Consider the following 21,519-nt stretch of genomic DNA (forward strand, 5'->3'; position numbering starts at 1 on the left):
GAACCGGGCAGTGAAGCCTCAGCACTTCAATTCCCAATTCCCTCACCGAGGATGGCAGCGGGGGAAACAGAGAGCCGAGTGGTTGCTTGCCCTCGGCTGCCGACGTTGTGGGCGACCTGGACAGGTAAGTGTCCATTTTAAAAAAAAGTCAGCAGCTGAAATATTTGTAGCTGCTGGCTTTTAGAAAAAAAAATGTAAGTAAACCTTTGCTTTAAAGGCTGACCTGTAGGTAAAACATGAACAAAAACGTTACCACTTTAATAGAGTTGAGTGTGGCGGAATCAGAACGAGGCTTGGTACGCAGAGCTCCGCGGAGTCACGTGTCCTGGTCCCTGTCGGCCTCCGTAGAGTGTGTGTTGTGTCTTGCGTAGTGTAGCGGCGCCAAAGCCGAGTTATCGGAGTTCGGGCGGCTGTCATCGGGTTCTTGCAGTATGTCCAGCCGGAGATCCACCGGTGGGGAGGACCATGGGGACACGTTCATGGACGGAGACGGAGCTGGAGAGCGGGACAATGGGAACCGACGGGAGATCCGACACAAGTACCGGGAGCTCATGCAGAACATGCACCGTGAGTGTCCCGGGGGCGAGCACTGTGTATCAGTATTGGGCTGATCGCCATCTCTGTGCAATGTATGGAGGGGGTTTGGTGCACACCGGGCTTCCTGGGCGCAGGAAAGTACCAGGGGGTTACACAAGACACAAAATACCTAGAAAAGGGCCACAGACTTTTCAGGTGCCATTAACCACTTGACCGCTGGAAGATTTACCCCCCCCCCCCCCCTGGCCATTTTTGCGATACGGCACTGCGTTACTTTAATTGACAATTGCGCGGTCTTGCAATGCTGAACATAACTTACATTTATATGTTTTTTCCCCACAAATAGAGCTTTATTTTGGTGGTATTTGATCACCTGGGGTTTTTTTTTTTTTTTTTGCGCTATAAAAAAAAAAAGAGCGACAATTTTGAAAAAAAAAAATAACAATATTTAACTTTTTTGCTTTAAAACCTATCCAATAAAAAAAATGTGTGCTGCATTGCAGTGTGAATGGGGCACACAGGTAACGATTGTTTTGTGGTGACAGGCGTTTTACAATGCAGTGTGTGGAATCCGCTAAATACAATCCAGGTGAGTCAAAACAAAAGCTGTGCAAAGTTATACAGTTAGGCCCAGATTCTCGTAGAATGGAGTAAATTTGGGCGGGCGTAACGTATCTCATTTACGTTACGCCGCCGCAAGTTTTTCATGCAAGTGCTTTATTCACAAAGCACTTGCGTGTAAAGTTGCGGCGTAGCGTAAATCACCCGGCGTAAGCCCGCCTAATTCAAATTAGGGGGCGTGTTTCATTTAAATGAAGCGCGTCCCCACGCCGAACGAACTGCGCATGCGCCGTCCCTAAAATATCCCAGCGTGCATTGCTCTAAATGACGTCGCAAGGACGTCATTGGTTTCGACGTGAACGTAAATGGCGCCCAGCCCTATTCACGGACAACTTACGCAAACAGCGTAAATTTATAAATTTCGACGCGGGAATGACGGCCATACTTAACATTGGTTGGGCCTCATAGACCCAGGGGCAACTTTACGCCGGGAAAAGCCTAACGTAAACATCGTAACTTTACTGCGTTGGCCGCGCGTACGTTCGGGAATTCGCGTATCTAGCTAATTTGCATACTCGACGGGGAAAACGACGGATGCGCCACCTAGCGGGCAAAAAAAAATTGCATCGACGGAGTAAGAGCCTTACGCCTGTCGGATCTAATGGAAATCTATGCGTAACTGATTCTCAGAATCAGGCGCATAGATACGATGGCCCAGATTAGGACTAACGACGGCGTACATGGCGTTGCGCCGTCGTAAGCCCTTTGAGAATCCGGGCCATAATGTTTTGTATTAACCACTTGTGGACCGCCCGCCATACATCTTTTGTAGCAGGGTGGCCACTCTGTGCCAGATCACATTCTTAATACGTGATCTGACACGTGCCATTGGTGACCAGCTCTGATTGGCTCCTGCTGTGTCCAATCAGCGGGACATCGCGGCCGATTAGGGCCTGACGATCGTTCGAAGACGGGCAGAACGGTGGTCTGCCTATGTAAACAAGGCAGACCGCCGTTCTGTGAGAGGGGAAGATGGAGATCTTGTGTTTCTGCTAAGCAGGAACACATCTTTACCTTCCCCACAGTTAGCAAGCACTCCCAGGGAACACATTTAACCCTTTGATGGTAACCCCTTCCCAATCAGTGTCAGTACAGTGACAGTGCATTTTTTTTTTTTTTTTTTTTTTAAACTCTGCACTTAATATTCCCATTATCCACTCAATTTGTCTGATTGTAGTGTTTGCAGCTTTTCCTAACCTGTTGAGTAGCGCAGTGCACATTTTGAAATTTATGGCATATTTTTAGCACTGCTCACTGTAGTAGTGTCACTGGTCCTTTTAAAAAAAGTGTCAGGTGTCTGATTTATCCGCCGCAATCCCGCTATTACCAATAATATGTAGCAGAATTCATATTGGCCTAAACTGATGAAGAAATTCATATATATATATATATATATATTAGTGTGTGTTTTATAGCAGAAATGTCGGTCTTTCTTTGTTTATAGCGCAACAAATAAAAACCACAGAGGTGATCAAATACCACCAAGAAGGAGCTCTATTTGTGGGGGGAAAAAAAATGACATAAATTTATTTGGGTACAGCTTCACATGACCGCGCAATGGTCAGTTAAAGTAACGCAGTGCCGTATCGCAAAAAAATGGCCCGGTCATAAAGGTGGTAAAACCTTCCTGAGCTTAAGTGGTTGATAAAGCAACAGCACAAGTAGAAAAACCTGTCCCCTGCCTAGGGATGGGGAAAAAATCTATTTAAAATCTGAATCACGTTGCAAGGGCAAATCGATTCAGATTTTGACCGAATCGATTTTTTTATTTTGGCGGACTAGGCCGAAGCCGCGGCCTCGCTTAAAAACTCCTGCCGGTGCGGTGTCCATCAGGAAAAAAAAAACTTTTTTTTTTTTTTTAAAGCTCGATTATTATTTTTTTGGCCAAAATCACCCAGTCCTACCCCTGCCAGCATGTTGTAGAGAAGGACGTGGTCTCTCTGCAGAAGTCTGACACACAGCTCTCCACTCACCAGGGAGCGTGAACTTTAGCTCTGAGTCAGTAGATGGTATGTTGGACCTCTGCCTTGTGACCACTGTTTCCACACAGAGAGCAACTGTCCAGTGCACAGGCTTTTCTACTTTATGCTGTCTGTTGTGCGTGCCCGGCGGGCGCGATCACCGCCGGGCACCCGCGATCGCTCGTTACAGAGCGAGAACCGGGAGCTGTGTGTGTAAACACACAGCTCCCGGTACTGTCAGGGGGAGAAATGCCTGACCGTCTTATCATACAATGTATGAACAGCGATCAGTCATTTCCCCAAGTCAGTCCCACCCCCCTTCAGTTAGAACACACCCAGGGAACATACTTTACCCCTTCCTCGCCCCCTAGTGTTAACCCCTTCCCTGCCAGTGGCATTTTTATAGTAATGCATTTTTATAGCACTGATCGCTATAAAAATGCCAATTGTCCCAAAAATGTGTCCGCCATAATGTCGCAGTACCGATAAAAATCGCTGATCGCCGCCATTACTAGTAAAAAAAAAAAATTTATAAAAATGCCATAAAACTATCACCTATTTTGTAAACGCTATAACTTTTGCGCAAACCAATCAATAAACGCTTAATGCGTTTTTTTTTTTGTTTTTTTTTAGAGAAATACGTAGAAGAATACGTATCGGCCTAAACTGAGGAAAAAAAATATATTTTTTTAATATATTTTTGGTGGATATTTATTACAGCAAAAAGTAAAAAATTTTCATTTTTTTTTTTTAATTGTCGCTCTATTTTTGTTTATAGCGCAAAAACTAAAAACCGCAGAGGTGATCAAATACCACCAAAAGAAAGCTCTATTTGTGGGGAAAAAAAAGGATGCCAATTTTGTTTGGGAGCCACGTCGCACGACCGCGCAATTGTCAGTTAAATCGACGCAGTGCCGAATCGCAAAAAGTGGCCTGGTCTTTGACCAGCAATATGGTCCGGGGCTGAAGTGGTTAAATATCTGGCCTGGTTCACACTGATGCAATGCAGGAAAGGCAGCAATTCCTGTGCATTTACCACATAGCAATGGCACTGTGTTCATGAGATCTGCTGTGGGTGTCAATTGTGAAAGTTAACACCACCCCAAAATCAGATTGTGGAGTGTATGGAGGGTGGGTATTATGTGCAGGAGAGGGGTGTGGAGTGTATGAAGGGTGAGTAGTATGTGCAGGAGAGGGGTGCGGAGTGTATGAAGGGTGAGTAGTATGTGCAGGAGAGGGGTGCGGAGGGTAGGTAGTATGTGCAGGAGAGGGATGCGGAGTGTATGGAGGGTGGGTAGTATGTGCAGGAGAGGGATGCGGAGTGTATGGAGGGTGGGTAGTATGTGCAGGAGAGGGATGCGGAGTGTATGGAGGGTGGGTAGTATGTGCAGGAGAGGGATGCGGAGTGTATGGAGGGTGGGTAGTATGTGCAGGAGAGGGATGCGGAGTGTATGGAGGGTGGGTAGTATGTGCAGGAGAGGGATGCGGAGTGTATGGAGGGTGGGTAGTATGTGCAGGAGAGGGATGCGGAGTGTATGGAGGGTGGGTAGTATGTGCAGGAGAGGGATGCGGAGTGTATGGAGGGTGGGTAGTATGTGCAGGAGAGGGATGCGGAGTGTATGGAGGGTGGGTAGTATGTGCAGGAGAGGGATGCGGAGTGTATGGAGGGTGGGTAGTATGTGCAGGAGAGGGATGCGGAGTGTATGGAGGGTGGGTAGTATGTGCAGGAGAGGGATGCGGAGTGTATGGAGGGTGGGTAGTATGTGCAGGAGAGGGATGCGGAGTGTATGGAGGGTGGGTAGTATGTGCAGGAGAGGGATGCGGAGTGTATGGAGGGTGGGTAGTATGTGCAGGAGAGGGATGCGGAGTGTATGGAGGGTGGGTAGTATGTGCAGGAGAGGGATGCGGAGTGTATGGAGGGTGGGTAGTATGTGCAGGAGAGGGATGCGGAGTGTATGGAGGGTGGGTAGTATGTGCAGGAGAGGGATGCGGAGTGTATGGAGGGTGGGTAGTATGTGCAGGAGAGGGATGCGGAGTGTATGGAGGGTGGGTAGTATGTGCAGGAGAGGGATGCGGAGTGTATGGAGGATGGGTAGTATGTGCAGGAGAGGGATGCGGAGTGTATGGAGGGTGGGTAGTATGTGCAGGAGAGGGATGCGGAGTGTATGGAGGATGGGTAGTATGTGCAGGAGAGGGATGCGGAGTGTATGGAGGGTGGGTAGTATGTTCAGGAGAGGGATGCGGAGTGTATGGAGGGTGGGTAGTATGTTCAGGAGAGGGATGCGGAGTGTATGGAGGGTGGGTAGTATGTGCAGGAGAGGGATGCGGAGTGTATGGAGGGTGGGTAGTATGTGCAGGAGAGGGATGCGGAGTGTATGGAGGGTGGGTAGTATGTGCAGGAGAGGGATGCGGAGTGTATGGAGGGTGGGTAGTATGTGCAGGAGAGGGATGCGGAGTGTATGGAGGGTGGGTAGTATGTGCAGGAGAGGGATGCGGAGTGTATGGAGGATGGGTAGTATGTGCAGGAGAGGGATGCGGAGTGTATGGAGGGTGGGTAGTATGTTCAGGAGAGGGATGCGGAGTGTATGGAGGGTGGGTAGTATGTGCAGGAGAGGGATGCGGAGTGTATGGAGGGTGGGTAGTATGTGCAGGAGAGGGATGCGGAGTGTATGGAGGGTGGATAGTATGTGCAGGAGAGGGGTGCGGAGTGTATGGAGGGTGGGTAGTATGTGCAGGAGAGGGGTGCGGAGTGTATGGAGGGTGGGTAGTATGTGCAGGAGAGGGGTGCGGAGTGTATGGAGGGTGGGTTTAAATTTGTATTCATTTTTTATTACTATTTTACTATATGGTTTTTGGTATTTTTTTTGTTCACAGAATTTTTTTGGGGGGGGGGGGGAGGAGCAGGCAGTCAATGGTGTCAGTAGTCAGCTGAATCCTTAGCAACCGAACCAATGAGTCATCAGCTGTCAGCGGGGTTCTCCGCTGAAAGCTTAAATGTAAAAATAAATACATTTGTGAACAAAACGGCATGGGGGCCCCCCTCCTTTCGGGTCTGGTATGGATTTGGAGGGGACCCCCCCCGCCAAACAAAGAAAAATGGCGTGGCGTCCCCCCCAAAATCCATACCAGACCCTTATCCGAGCATGTCGCCCGCTAGGTCAGGAAAGGGAGGGGACAAGCGAACCTGGTTGCATGCCTTCAACATGGGGGGATGGGTGCTTTGGGGCAGGGCATTGTACCCCTACCCATTCACCAAAAAAGCTGTGAAAAGTAAGAAAAAAGAGCCAGTGTTTGACAATTCCTTTATTAGAAAAATAGCTCTGCCCGTGCTGTCATCTCTATGTCGTCTTCTTCCTCCTAATATCATTGCCGCCATCTTCTTTTTCTATTTAACATGGTTTCCTATGGTACTAGTTCATGTCTATGCATTTTGCTGCTGGTGCGTTTTTGGAAAGGGTCTGGGACTTTTTTTCCCGTGATTTGCGGCAAATAGACTTCAATGGAGCTGCACCAGAAACGCAAGTGGTGCATTTTGGATGTGTTTTGCATTTTCTTACTTTACCACTGTAGATAGCTGGTTGCAAAGAAGGGTGAAGGGGGGGGGGAGCCAGCTGCCGTGTCCATAGCAACCGATGAGTCATCATCAGAGCCATTTCTCTAATAAAGGAATTGTCAAAAACTGGCTCCTGTGTTATTTTTTATTTTTTTTACTTTGCTGCTTTTTGGCGAATGGGTTCGGGTACCCATTGACATAGGGGGGCAGCCTGAATCTGGGGGTCCCCCTGTTAAAGCCTGCCCACAGACCTCAACAACCACTGGGCAAGGATTGTTGGGAAGAGGCCCTTGTCCCCATCAACGTGGGGGGGGGTGCAGAGCCCCCACTGCCCCAAAGCAACCCCTATGTTGAGGGCATGCAGCCTTGTATGGCTTGTCCCCTCCCTTTCCTGACCTGCCGGACGGCATGCTTGGATAAGGGTCTGGTATGGACTTTGGGGGAGGCCCCACGCTGTTTAAAACAAAAGAAATTGTGTGGGGCTCGCCTCCAAATCCATACCAGACCTGCTGGATGTCATATGACGCCCAGTCAGAATAACTGAACCACTGCCCGGCCATCAAGGGGGTAAAATCTTCCGGGGTAGAAGTGGTTAAACAAAATCTCTCTAAAACCAAGCCGATAACATTGCCTCCTGCCCGTGGCCCCCCTACATGACTTTTCCTTCAAAATCAATGCAACCATCAACCCTTTCTCTTACACCAGTGTACTAAGTGTAATCCTAGACTCTGACTTTCAGCCGGAAATCCAATCGTTGTCAAAAGCTTGTAGACTTCGCCTTCGTAACATCTCCAAAATACGTCCCCTTTTATCAAATGAAACCACCAAGCTACTCATTCACTCCCTTGGTATCTCTCATCTTGATTATTGCAACTCCCTCCTCATAGGCCTACCTCTCCATAGGCTACCCCCTCTTCAGTCTTTAGTGACTGCTGCTGCACCTTGCCAACCGCTCAGTGTTTGCCACCCCTTTCTGCCAATCCCTACACTGGCTTCCAACGCCCAGCAAATTAAATTCAGAATACTAACACCACCACGCAAAGCCATTCACAACTCTGCCCTGAGGTACATCACCAATCTTAGTCTCTAAATATCACCCAAATCGTCCTCTCAAGAACTCCTGTTTTTAAGCTCCATTGTTTCCTCCTCCCATGCTCGTCTCCAGGATTCCTCTAGAGCCTCTCCCATCCTCTGGAACTCTCTACCTCAATCGGTCCAGCTATCTCCAACTCTTGGTGCCTTCAGTCGATTTCTGAAAACTCATCTTTTCAGGGAAACTTATGACACCTCCAACTAATCTCCTAGCGCTTCCATCAGCTCATTCCCCACAGTTACAACCTTTTTGTACCACATTGGATTGTAAGCTCTTCTGAGCAGGGCCCTCTTGTATTTAATTGTATTGTAACTGTATTATCTCCCTTTTATATTGTAAAGTGCTGCGTAAACTGTTGGCGCTATATAAATCCTGTATAATAATAATATTTTTTTTTTTGCAGAGAACAGGGAAGACATGCTCAGCTCCCGTAGTAACAGGCTGACCGAGACCCTGGAACAAGCCAATAAACTCTTTGAAGGAGGCAAGTGGCCAGTTTGTAACTCTTTATTTAATATATTAAAGCTGAAGTTTAGTTATGGCATATTTTACATTCAGTGTGGACCAATGTAATTATGTATGTACAATACCTGTGGGATCCCTATGGAAGCTGGAAACCATTGTAATAGACACTGCCTCTACAGTCATCTCCTCTAACGTCCGAGTCCTGTGACAGGCGGCTGCCCTGCTGCATTGTGAGCACAGGAGGTAACTCACTTAGACCCCTTTCACACTGGGGCGTTTTTCAGGCACGTTAGCGTTAAAAAAAACGCCTGTAAAGCGCCTGAAAGAAGCTGCATCTGCAATCCCAATGTGAAAGCCAGAGTGCTTTCACACTGAGACGCTGCGCTGGCAGGGCGTCAAAAAGTCTTGCAAGCAGCTTATTTGCAGCATTTGAGGAGCGCCTGAAAAACGCTCCAGTGTGAAAGGGGTCTTAGCGGCGCTTTACCAGCGTTTTTCGGGCGCTGGCAGTGTGAAAGGGCTCTGAAAGCACTCAGGCTTTCACATTGGGATTGTAGATGAGGCTTCTTTCAGGCACTTTACAGGCTTTATAGCCTGTAAAGTGCCGCGACGATACCTCACATGTGGGGTTTGAATGGCGTTTACATATGTGGGTGGGACTTGCAAGCGTGTTTGCTTCTGAGCGCAAGCTACCAGGACAGGGACATTTAAAAAAAAAATGTGTAATTTATGTTTTACTCTAATTTTTTTTTTTTTTTTTTTACACTTTTTTTTATCACTTTTTTCTTTCTCGTACATCACGGGACACAGAGCGGCATATTCATTACTATGTGGGTTATATGGAGTACCTTCAGGTGATGGACACTGGCAATCTCAAACAGGAAGTGCCCCTCCCTATATAACCCCCTCCCATAGGAGGAGTACCTCAGTTTTTTCGCCAGTGTCTTAGGTGTTGGTCATGGAATAGCTTTGCCTCCACATCCTTGGGATCAAGGCAGGCTAACCGGATCTGTCCAAGGTGCCTCAGAGCCAAAGTGGACAGTACCCGGGCCCCTAACTAGGGGGTTTTGCCCATAATGCTTCTCTTTCAGAGAGCTGGATCCTGGGCCCAGGACTTAGAACCTTTTGGGGTGCCTAAAGTCCCTGTTTGCCAGGATGCTATATGGGTCCAGGACAGTGGGTTCCTTCAAAGGACCCCAGGGCCTGAAGGTCTAGACGCCACCCACGGAGATGGGGGAAGATTGGACCACTTGCTGTGCAAGGTCCTGCGGCATGGAGCAGGTAAGAAGGGGGGGCCTGCGGGACTTGGTTCGTCAGCAGGCTCTCCAGGGGGATCTTTTGGGGGAGTTTGCCTGAGTATGCTCCTACATTGGCAGTCTGGGGCCACTATGTCTGTGTAAGACAGGATGGTCTGTGTTGTTACTCCCCATATGTGTGATCTCCCTGGTCTATGTGTTGCAGGTTCTATCTGGCTGGGCGCTAGGTGGGGTATTAGTGTGTGCCTACTCTTTACCCTGAACTAGGGAGGTGTCTGGGCCTACCTGGAAGTTCTTACCTGGCCGGGTGCCGTGCGGATGTTTCCTCTGTGTCCTGTCCATTTCTCCAGCGTCCCTGCAGCATGCTGCCTCCACCATGGCCCCCCCCCCCGTGACACGGGCACGCGCGCGGGCGCGTGCACAGCGATATAAAAAAAAAACGAAATTCGCGCCGTTTTTCAGAGGGGGGGGCGGGACGTTGGATCTCATAAGAGGAAGGGGCGGCCCTTCCTCTATGCTGTATTAGCTCAGTTTGTTTCTGAGCTCAGGAGAGGAGGACACAGAGCGGCAGCAGTGCAAGCCTGATGCACAGTGGCACCCGGTGGCGCAAGGGAGTATTGCAGTTCTGACAAACAGAACTAGCTTTTCAATCTAGCCTAAACAATTCCTTACAGCAGGTGGATTCTTGCAATTTCTCTTGTGGGGAGACAATGTGATTCCATAGAAAAGGGGGAAAAGGGACTCAGGATCCAAAAATCCCAAAAAAAAAAAAAAAAAAATATATGCATAATTGGAAAAAAAAAAAGACAAGAAAAAGGGGGAACACATACTGGTCTCCCCATTGGGTTTTTTGGGCATTAGTTGTTCACTACTGTCCCCTTAAAACCGCATAGTTTTTTCTCCTACCTACATCAGTTGGTTGTTGTAAGTAGGGGTACCTCGGTATTGTACCATGGCTTCCAAAGCATCAGGATCAGGGGAAATGGCAAGAGGTGCCAGAGGACAAAAGGGTTCCCCCTCAGATTCTGAAGGTTCGAGTCGGGATATGCCTGTACTCTCCCCACAAATTATTCCAGTAGTGGGTGCCTTGGTTGAGCCATTAGGGGCGTCTGGTGCTGAGGCTAGATCAGATCCACCCAACCCTGTGTTTGTCACAGAGGAAATGCTAGCCCTTTCCTTAGGGGGACTAGAGAAGAGATTGGCAACTATGATAGTCAATTCCATGTCGGGCAAGAAGCGGACTAGGTCTCCGTCACCTGGGGGTGTACCCCCAGATGCTGAGGTTCTCTCCCTTGGAGAATTAGAAGCTCAGGAAAATCATTCAGACCAGGACCATGAGGGTTCAGGGAATGAGGAGTCTACTTATGAGGAGCCAGTCTCGGCCTCCCAGGCAGAAAGTTTGTGGATTCAGTCATTGACAGACATGGTCCGCCTGGCATTTAAGTTGCCCTTACCAGAGCCTCAGGCTTCGGCGGTATCATCCTTAGGTTCATTGAAAGCGCATTTGAGCAACGCTGTTTTTCCGGTCCATCCTCTTTTAGAGGAACTGATCTTTCAGGATTGGATACGACCAGATAGAATCTTTTTACCACCTAAAAGATTTTCCATCATCTACCCTATGGAAGAAAAATTTTCCAAGAAGTGGGCTCTCCCAGCTGTGGATGCCGCCATCTCTTGTGTAAATAAATCTTTAACTTGCCCGGTGGAAAACATACAGATGTTTAAAGAACTGGTGGATAAGCGTTTTGAGACACTTTTAAAGGCATCCTTTGCTACGGCAGGTGCACTGATACAGCCAGCAGTGGCTGCTATTGGGGTTTGTCAGGCGTTAACAGACCAGACAAAACAGATGCTTAAAGACATTCCTGCCCAGCAGGCAGAAGAATTATCGGATATTCCTAGAGCCCTGTGCTTTGCGGTGGATGCTATAAAGGACTCCATTCAGCAGGCGTCTCGTTTGTCACTATTTTTAGTACACATGAGAAGGCTCTTATGGTTAAAGAACTGGGCGGCTGAGCCCCCATGCAAAAAACTTCTGGCAGGTTTTCCCTTCCATGGAGGTCGACTCTTCGGAGAGGATCTAGATAAATATATTCAGACTATATCGAGTGGCAAAAGTACCCTTTTACCAGTCAAAAAGACATTTCGGGGACCTGCGTTCAAAAGGCAGCTCTCCCCTATTCCGGGGCCCTCCAATTCCAGGCAGTATCGACGGCCTCCTGCGAGATCAAACTTTAGCAATAAGTCGCAGGGACAGGCCTCTGGGGGAAAGAAGCAGTGGTATCGTAAGCCAGCAAAGCCAGCCCCTAAATCTGCCTTATGAAGGGGCACCCCCACCCACAAAGGTGGGGGGAAGGCTTCGTCTTTTTGCGGAGGTTTGGGAAGCCGATATCCCCGACAGATGGGTCCGGTCTTCCGTGGCCACAGGCTACAGATTGGAGTTTCTAGAGTTTCCTCCACCTCATTATCAGGAGTCAAGGGTACCGAACGATCCAACAAAAAAGGCCTCTTTACTGCCGGCGTTGGATCATCTGCTTTGCCAGGGCGTGATAGTAGAGGTACCAGCCCAAGAGCAAGGGCTAGGGTTCTACTCCAATCTGTTTACCGTTCCAAAGCCCAACGGCGATGTCAGGCCAATTTTGGACCTAAAGGGTTTAAACGTTTACCTAAGGGTTCGTTCTTTCCGGATGGAATCTGTTCGGTCTGCAGCCGCCGCACTCCAGAAGGACGACTTTCTGGCGTCCATAGACATAAAGGATGCTTACCTTCATGTGCCAATTTTTCAGCCACATCAAAGATTTCTCCGCTTCACGGTGGCCCAGCGTCATTTCCAATTTGTGGCGCTCCCTTTCGGGCTGGCTACGGCCCCCCCGGGTATTCACGAAGATCCTAGCTCCGATCCTAGCCAGTCTAAGGATCCAAGGGGGCACGGTCCTAGCCTACCTGGACGACCTCCTAGTCATAGATCACTCGTCTCCTTGCCTGGAACGAAAGGTTCGGTTGGATCCTAAACCGAGAAAAATCAGCATTCCAACCCACAAGACGGTTGGAATACCTCGGCATGACATTAGACACAGAGCAGCAAAGAGTGTTCCTGCCTCTGGTAAAGGTCGAGGCCATCAAAGACTTGATACATCTGGTTCTAAGCAAAAGAGAACCAACTATTCGCCTATGTATGCGACTACTAGGCAAGCTAGTGGCCACGTTCGAGGCGGTACCTTACGCTCAAAGCCACACTCGCATCCTACAGGCAGCCATTCTGTCAGCATGGAGCAAGAGGCCACAGGCCTTGGAATTTCCTTTGCCACTCTCATCAAGAGTTCGGCAAAGTCTGTGCTGGTGGTTAAATCCTCAGAATCTACTGAAGGGAAAATCTTTCAGCCCCGTGGCCTGGAAGATAGTGACCACAGATGCCAGCCTGAGGGGCTGGGGAGCGATCTTGGATGGTTGCACTCGCCAAGGTACTTGGGCACAGGCGGAGAGGCAGTTGCCCATCAATATCTTGGAGCTCAGAGCTGCTCGGCTAGCCCTCGAGGCTTGGACAGCCAAATTGCAGGGGTTCCCGGTGAGGATACAATCGGACAATGCCACAGCTGTGGCATATATAAACCACCAAGGGGGGACCAAGAGTCAGGCAGCTCAGAGAGAGGTGAGCTTGATTTTCCTGTGGGCAGAAGCTCATGTGCCCTGCATATCGGCAATATTCATTCCCGGGGTGGACAACCTGCAGGCGGACTTCTTGAGTCGTCAGACTCTGTCGCCAGGGGAATGGTCTCTGCATCCGCAAATTTTTCAGGTAATCTGCCAGAGGTGGGGGATGCCGGACGTGGATGTCATGGCATCGAGATTCAACAAGAAGCTAGACAGGTTCATGTCCCGGACTCGGGACCCTATGGCCTGCGGAGCCGATGCGTTGGTTTGCCCTTGGCATCAGTTCAAACTCCTATATGCCTTTCCCCCGCTACAGTTGCTACCCCGCCTGTTACGCAGGATCAGGGTGGAGCACAAACCAGTCATCCTGGTAGCTCCAGCATGGCCCAGGAGGGCATGGTACTCACTAATCCTAAAGATGGCAGGGGGAGACCCTTGGACGCTTCCTCTATGGCCAGACCTACTCTCGCAAGGCCCGATCCTCCACCCTGCATTACGGCGTCTAAATTTGACGGCCTGGCGGCTGAATCCCTGATTCTCAGGGGTAGAGGGCTGTCTAGGCAGGTAATCTCTACCCTGATCAGGGCTAGAAAGCCGGTCTCCAGGGTGATTTATTACAGGGTCTGGAAGGCCTACGTAGGCTGGTGTGAGTCCAAGAAATGGCTTTCCCGCAAGTATACCATTGATCGAGTGTTAAGTTTTCTCCAGCTAGGAGTGGATAAAGGCCTGGCATTAAGCACAATCAAAGGACAGATTTCAGCTTTGTCAGTGTGGTTTCAGAGGCCGTTGGCCACCCACTCGCTGGTTAAGACCTTCATACAGGGGGTCTTACGTATTAATCCTCCGGTTAAATCACCACTTTGTCCGTGGGATTTAAATCTTGTTCTGTCAACTCTGCAGAAACAACCTTTTGAGCCGTTGGCTGAGATTCCTTTGGTTTTACTGACAAGGAAGTTGGTATTTCTGGTTGCAATAGTTTCCGCCAGAAGAGTGTCAGAATTGGCAGCCTTATCTTGTAAGGAGCCATATCTTATTCTGCATAAGGACAGGGTGGTTCTCCGTCCTCATCCTTCCTTTCTACCAAAGGTTATATCCAGTTTTCACCTGAACCAGGATTTGGTACTACCATCCTTCTTTCCGAAGCCTACTTCCAGAAAGGAAGGGTTGCTGCATACCTTGGATATTGTCAGGGCCATGAAGGCCTATCTTAAAGCTACAGAGAAGATTCGGAAAACAGATGTGTTGTTCATTCTACCGGATGGGCCCAAGAAAGGGCAGGCAGCTGCAAAATCCACCATCTCGAGATGGATTAAACAGTTAATTACTCAGGCCTACGGCTTGAAGAGGTTGCCTCCTCCTTTGTCAGTAAAGGCTCATTCTACCAGGGCCATGGGCGCCTCCTGGGCAGCACACCATCAGATCTCTATGGCTCAAGTATGCAAAGCGACAACCTGGTCTTCAGTCCACACGTTTACTAAATTTTACCAGGTGGACGTAAGAAGGAATACTGATACAGCCTTTGGGCAGGCAGTGCTGCAGGCTGCAATTTAAGACCCTCAGAATCGGGGGCACCCTTGAGTTAAAATTTAAATTTAAGTTAAATTTTTCTCGACTAAGTTGGATTTATTATTATTATTTGAGTATACCTCTAAATTAAATCCTTTGTCTTGGGAAGATGTCTCCCTCCCCTCATTAAAAGCATTGCTTTGGGACATCCCACATAGTAATGAATATGCCGCTCTGTGTCCCGTGATGTACGATAAAGAAAAAGGGATTTTTAATACAGCTTACCTGTAAAATCCTTTTCTTGGAGTACATCACGGGACACAGAGCTCCCACCCCTCTTTTGGGGAACATTTTGGGAGGCATACTGCTTGCTACAAAACTGAGGTACTCCTCCTATGGGAGGGGGTTATATAGGGAGGGGCACTTCCTGTTTGAGATTGCCAGTGTCCATCACCTGAAGGTACTCCATATAACCCACATAGTAATGAATATGCCGCTCTGTGTCCCTTGATGTACTCCAAGAAAAGGATTTTACAGGTAAGCTGTATTAAAAATCCCTTTATTCCTATTACAAGGAATGTAAATATCCCTTGTAATAAGAATCACTGTGACAGGTTCTCTTTATGGAGAGATGTGGGGTCAATAAGACGTCGCGCCTGGGCCTCCGACTGTCATAGAAATGACTGGTGGCCATCTGGCAGACATCTCTATGCTTCCTGCCTGCGCCGGCCGATTCGTTCTCCGGGCCCCCGATGGCACGGGAGAGCCCGGAGAAGCACTGGATGGCGGCGGGAGGGGGACGACGTTCCCTCCCGCTGCCTATAAGAACGATCAAGCGGTGGAACTGCCGCTTTGATTGTTCTTATCGTGCAGAGAATCGCCGGCTAAAGACGGTGATATCTGAATGATGCCTGTAGCTGCAGGCATCGTTCAGATATCACCACACAAAGTACAACGTCCTCGGTTGTTAAGTGGTTAATGGACAACATACTCCAGCTGGCGCCGCTGTCAATCGCATCCAATGACGAGGGGGGGCGAGGCCGAGTGATACAGCGGCGGCTATGGACGCTGCTGTATCACGGAAGAGCACCCGCAACAGCTCCACACTATGCAAGCTCGCTCGCATATCTGTGTGGAGTTGTTGCGGGGAGGAGCGGAGACAGTCGCCGAGGGACCCCAGAAGACGTGGATCGGGGGCCACTGTGTGCAAAACGAACTGCACAGTGGAGGTAAGTATAACATGTTTGTTATTTTAAAAACTTTTTTTTTTCCCTTTTACTGAGCCTTTAAAAGATCCTTGCTGTACCTACAGGTTAGCTGAGTTTCCCACCGCTTTAATGAATATATCCTGTATTTGAAATTTCAGTGTCTAAAGCCAGAGAAGCTGCACTTGACGCTCAGTTATTAGTTTTGGCATCAAACCTGGGGAAAGAGAAAGCCAGTCAACTCCGCACAGACCTGACAGTGTTTGACCCAAGTTCATTTGCAGAGGATTTGGTAAGTTGTGCAAATCAGAGCAGGTATTAAACTGAAATCCAGGCAGATATAATGCAATTGATTAGTTTGGTTAAAGCCCAACTTAAAATTTAAAACGGTCCCTTGAGGTGTGGCTGTGTTCGCCCTGCAAGGGTTAATAGTACATTTGGTATAAGGGAGAGAAGAAATAGTTTTACTTACCTGATCCTCCACTCCTCTAGCACATGGTGCCCCCCCCCCTAATGGTCCAGCAGTGGACTGTCCTTGGCATCAACATGTCCAGTGCACAGCTACGGACCCTGCTGTGGCCCCTTGATGCCAAGACCCTAGACTTCTGGAGAGTGGGGAGGAAGAGCTGAGGTAAATCTTCTTTTTTTAGTAGACTAAAATTAGCACTTTAACCCTTGCAGGCACAACCCCACTGCAAGGGATCTTCTTTTGGAGTTGGGCTTTAATAATTTTTTTATATTTAGACATATAAGTGCTTGAGTTTGCCTGGAGTGACACCCAGGCTGGAAGCTGGAGCCAGTAAGCATTAGGAGCCGTGCTGGCTGGGAACATACAGCTAGAAGGAGAGGGTAGAGCTGGTGATTTATCAGTGTGTTGCTGCTCCCTCGTTGTCCAATCAGCTGGCAGGGAGGAAACGCCACTGTAACGCATAACATTCAACAAATAAAGTGGTTTTATCCTCCTGGCTGTATTGTTGTAGCGGGCATTGCAATACTTTTTGTCACACCGTATTTGCGCAGCAGTCTTACAAGTGCACTTTTTTTATGAAAAATTCAATTTTTTTAATTAAAAATAAGACAACAGTAAAGTTAGCTTATTTTTTTTTATATTGTGAAAGATAATGTTACACCAAGTAAAATGATACCCAACATGTCGCACTTCAAAATTGCGCCCGCTCGTGGAATGGCGTCAAACGTTTACCCTTAAAACTCTCCATAGGCGACGTTTAAAAAATTCCATAGGTTGCATCTTTTGAGTTAGAGAGAAGGTCTAGGGCTCGAATTATTGCTCTCGCTCGAACGATTGTGGTGATACCTCTCTTGTGCCGTTTGAACACCGTTTTTATATGCGGCCGCTACTCACGTATGCTTCTGCGGGCCAGCTCGTCGGGACGGGGCGCTTTAAAAATAATTTTATTTGTTTTCTTTTATTATTTTTATTGATTATATTTATTTTTGCACTGTTTAAAAAAAATAAAAAATTAAATGGGTCACTTTTATTCCTATTACAAGGAATGTAAACATCCCTTGTAATAGAAAAAAAAGCATGACAGGTCCTCTTAAATATGAGATCTGGGGTCAAAAAGACCTCAGATCTCATATTTAGACTAAAATGCAATGATAAAAAAATTGTCATTTGAAAAAATGACAACAAAAAAATGTGCCTTTTAAGACGCATGGGCGGAAGTGACGCTTTGACGTCGCTTCCGCCCTGCTATGCTATGGAGACGGGTGGGGGCCTTCTTTCCCTCACTCGTATCCATGGCAAGCACCGTGAAGGACAGACGGCTCCGGTAAGCGGCGGAGGGCGCGGGAGGGGGGGCCCCTCTCCCGCCGTCAAACTGTGAACTCGCGGTGAATCCGCCGCGGAGACCACCATTATCGTTTACAGGACCGGCCACGGAAAATATGAATATCGGTTGTGGCAGCAACTTTATAGTGATGACGTATATATACGTGAGCCGGTCCTTAAGTGGTTAATTATCATCAAGCTGTGTTTTTTTAAGTAAATTTTGCTGTTGGTACAAAAATCCTTTTATTCCTTATTGCAGCTCACCTTCATGGGCATTAATCGGTTGGAAAACCCGGACAGTGACAGTGAAGATGAAACATTTGCCAAAGGATATCTTCCCCCAGATGCTTGGTATAAACTTGGAACTGGAGCTGCAAAATATTTCAAAAGAACTCCCACCTTTCATTTCATGTGAGTGACAGACTGAGCCATTGCAGTGCACAGTTCACAACAGAGCCGAGTAAATCTCATTTCTACTTTTTTTACTTGGCTAGGCTTGGATCCTTTAAGACGGAACCTGCTGTAGTTCGGCAAAGAATTGAACGCCAACGGAGGGCTGAAAGAGTTGAAGAGAAGAGAGTGATGCCATCACAGGTATGAGAGGCATTTTAGAAATAAACTTGGGGCTCTGTAAGGCCTCTTGCACATGATACTCCTGTTTAACAACTTCCATACCGGGCATTTTCACCCCCTTCCTGCCCAGACCAATTTTTAGTTTTTAGCGCTGTTACTTTGAATCACAATTGCGTGGTCATGCAACACTGTACCCAAATGAAATCTTTGTCGTCCCCCCCCACAACTTTGGTGGTATTTGATCATCTCTGTGGTTTTTTATTTTTTGCGCTGTAAACAAAAGAAGAGCGACAATTTGGAAAAAAACACAATATTTTTTACTTTTTGATATAAAAAATATCACTATTTTATTTTTTCCTCAGTTTAGACCAAGACGTGTTCTTCTACATATTTATGGTAAAAAAAAATTGCAATAAGCGTATGTTTGGTTTGCGCAAAAGTTATAGCGTCTACAAAATAGGGGATAGTTTTTATGGCATTTTTATTTTTATTTTTTTTACTAGTAATGGCGGCGATCTGCAATTTTTTTTTTTTTTGTCACTGTGACATTGCGGTGGACATATCGGACACTTGTGATACGTTTTTGGGACCATTCACATTTATACAGCGATTAGTGCTATAAAACTGCACTGCTTACTGTATAAATGTGACTGGCAGGGAAGGGGTTAACACTAGGGGGGGCTGAAGGGGTTAATATGTTCCCAAGTGAGTGATTCTAACTGTAGGGGGAGGGGACTCACAAGGGGAGCAGACCAATGTGTGTTCCTCTGTACTGGGAACACAAATTGGTCTCCTCCACCTCTGACAGGAGGTGGATCTGTGTGTTCACACACACATATCCACACTCCTGCCATGATCGCGGGCAATCGCAGGTGTCCGGCGGGCGCCGGGCACGTGCATCGGGTCACGATTGATGCCGGCGGCGCACCCCCCCTAGACGGCCGGGAAGAAAGGACGTTGTATGACCACCCGGAGGGATGGACTCTCCTGTAGTCCAAGGGAGGGGGCGAGCATGACACTCCACACCAGGGAGAAAGAATTGCATTACTGTGTGGAGTTGCAGACAGAAGAACAGGAAGTGAGGATTTCTCAGAAGAAAAAAGGACCTTTAAAAGCAAAATGGAAGGATGAGGTAAGTAAAGGAGGAATGCACTAAGGTAAAGGGACAATTTTTTTTTTTTTCCTAAATAGCTTCCTTTACAACCCCTTCAAGGCCCCTTGCACACTGGGGCGTTTTTCATGCGGTACAGCGCTAAAAATAGCGCTGCTATACCGCATGAAAAATCATGCCCTGTAGTGTTCAATGTGAAAGCCCGAAGGCTTTCACATTGAAGCGGTGCGCTAGCAGGAGCGCACCAAAAGTCCTGCTAGCCGCATCTTTACCGCGGTATAGGAGCGGTGTGTTCACCGCTCCTATACCGCGCCTTCCCATTGAAATCAATGGGAAAGCGTGGTAATACCGCCCGCAACGCCTTTTTCGGCCGCTAGCGGGGGTTAAAACCTCACCGCTAGCGCCCGAATATCGCGGTAAATACGATGGTATAGCCGCGCTACAAATAGTGCGGCTATACCGTCACCGCGGCTGCACGCCTCAGTGTGAAAGCAGCCTAAGGCTTACCTTCAGGTACAAGAAATCTCTCCTAAACCTACATGGTTTAGGAGATATTTCCAAAAGACATGCACCGATGTCTACTTCTTCTTTTATGCAGTTTTTTTTGTTCTGTATGAGCAAGGTGCTGCATATATCATTTGCATATTTTTTTTTCCTAGCTGAAAAAAATGGACGAGTCTCACCAGGAAGCAACTGAAAAAGAAGTAGAGCGTATTCTGGGCTATCTACAGAGCTATTTTAGAGACGACCGTGAGTCTCAACTGTTTGTTTTAATTTGCTTACCTTTTTTCCCATTAAGGGCCAGTTTATACCACATGCAGTCCAGTGCATATTTTTTCTGCATCAAAAAACATGCTGCATTTTTTCCTGCACTGGACTGTACTGGAACGCAGTAAAACACACTGGAACGCATGAAAAGCGCATCGGACTCCAGTACAGTGGGGAAAAAAGCACCTGGAAACGCGCCAAAAACCTGTTTAAAAACCTGCATGCATTTTTGTGGTGTGGACCAGCCCTAAAACAATACTGGCGTGTGAAATATGTATGCTGCTACGGCTGACCTCTCTTTTGGATGATGTTTACCATCTATCTATGCAAGTTTGCAAACTGCAGGGGGCAATTTACTGCCAGGTAACACTCGTTTTCAGAAGAAGAGGTCGGCAATAGCAGATGACAGAGCAAATATTTCTCATATAACATTTTGCACGTCAAAAGCTTTCACTCCAGAAATGTTCAATTTTTGGGGATTCATTTTAGTATTTAATTTGATACTAAACATAATAATGATTTAGAAAGTTGTTATCCTAGTTCAGGGCATCCTGTTATTTATTATGTCACCATTCATTTAGGATGATGTGGTTCCTTTCTTCGGTACAAGTACAGAGGATATAAAAAGTCTACACACCCCTGTTAAAATGTCAGGTTTTTGTGATGTAATGAGACAAAGATAAATAATTTTAGAACTTTTTCCACCTTTTTATTGTGACCTATAAACTGTACAACTCGATTGACATTCAACTGAAATCTTTTAGAGGGGAAGTAAAAATGTGAAACTAAAATAATGTGGTTGCATAAGTGTGCACACCCTCTTATAACTGGGGATGTAGCTGTGTTCAGAATTAAGCAATCGCATTCAAACTCATGTTATATAGGAGTCAGTGCACACCTGTCCTCGTTTAAAGTGCCTCTGATTAACCCCAAATAAAGTTCAGCTGTTCTAGTAGGTCTTTCCTGACATTTTTTTTAGTCGCATTGTACAGCAAAATCCATGGTCCACAGAGAGCTTCCAAAGCATCAGAGGGATCTCATCTCATCAGGAGAAGGGTACAAAAGAATTTCCATTCATTAGATATACCATGGAATACAGTGAAGACGGTCATTATCAAGTGGAGAAAATATGACGCAACAGTAAAAAGAACTGGCCGTCCCTCCAAAATTAATGAAAAGACGAGAAGAAAACATCCAAGCCTGGCTAAATTTAGCAAAAACACATCTGAAGTCTACCAAAAGCATGTGGGAAAATATGTTATGGTCTGATGAAACCAAGGTTGAACTTTTTGGCCTAAATTCCAAAAGATATGTTTGGCACAAAAACAACACGGCACCAGTGTTAATTTTGTCGACTAAATGAATACTACTTTTGTCGACTAAAATACAACTAAAATGGCCTTTTAGTCAAGACTATAATGGGAATAAAA

At 47.2% G+C, this 21,519-nt stretch overlaps 1 protein-coding gene across 3 annotated transcripts in view; it reads left to right on the plus strand.

The window, feature by feature from the left end:
- Window positions 1-305: 305 nt before the first annotated feature.
- NSMCE4A (NSE4 homolog A, SMC5-SMC6 complex component) overlaps window positions 306-21,519 on the plus strand; it is a 42,050-nt gene continuing 20,836 nt past the window's right edge. For 2 of the 3 annotated variants that reach the window (XM_040361951.1, XM_040361952.1), the window contains exons 1-6: window positions 306-567; window positions 8,169-8,249; window positions 16,007-16,137; window positions 17,897-18,048; window positions 18,132-18,231; window positions 19,981-20,071. In XM_040361951.1, the coding sequence (XP_040217885.1) occupies window positions 432-567; window positions 8,169-8,249; window positions 16,007-16,137; window positions 17,897-18,048; window positions 18,132-18,231; window positions 19,981-20,071 (691 nt within the window). In that variant the 5' untranslated portion in view covers window positions 306-431. The remainder of the gene's footprint in view (window positions 568-8,168; window positions 8,250-16,006; window positions 16,138-17,896; window positions 18,049-18,131; window positions 18,232-19,980; window positions 20,072-21,519) is intronic. The other variant, XM_040361950.1, reaches the window with a different exon arrangement.

This window comes from Rana temporaria, chromosome 8 (assembly GCF_905171775.1).
Source record: "Rana temporaria chromosome 8, aRanTem1.1, whole genome shotgun sequence".
In the NCBI taxonomy this organism is placed as follows: domain Eukaryota; kingdom Metazoa; phylum Chordata; class Amphibia; order Anura; family Ranidae; genus Rana; species Rana temporaria.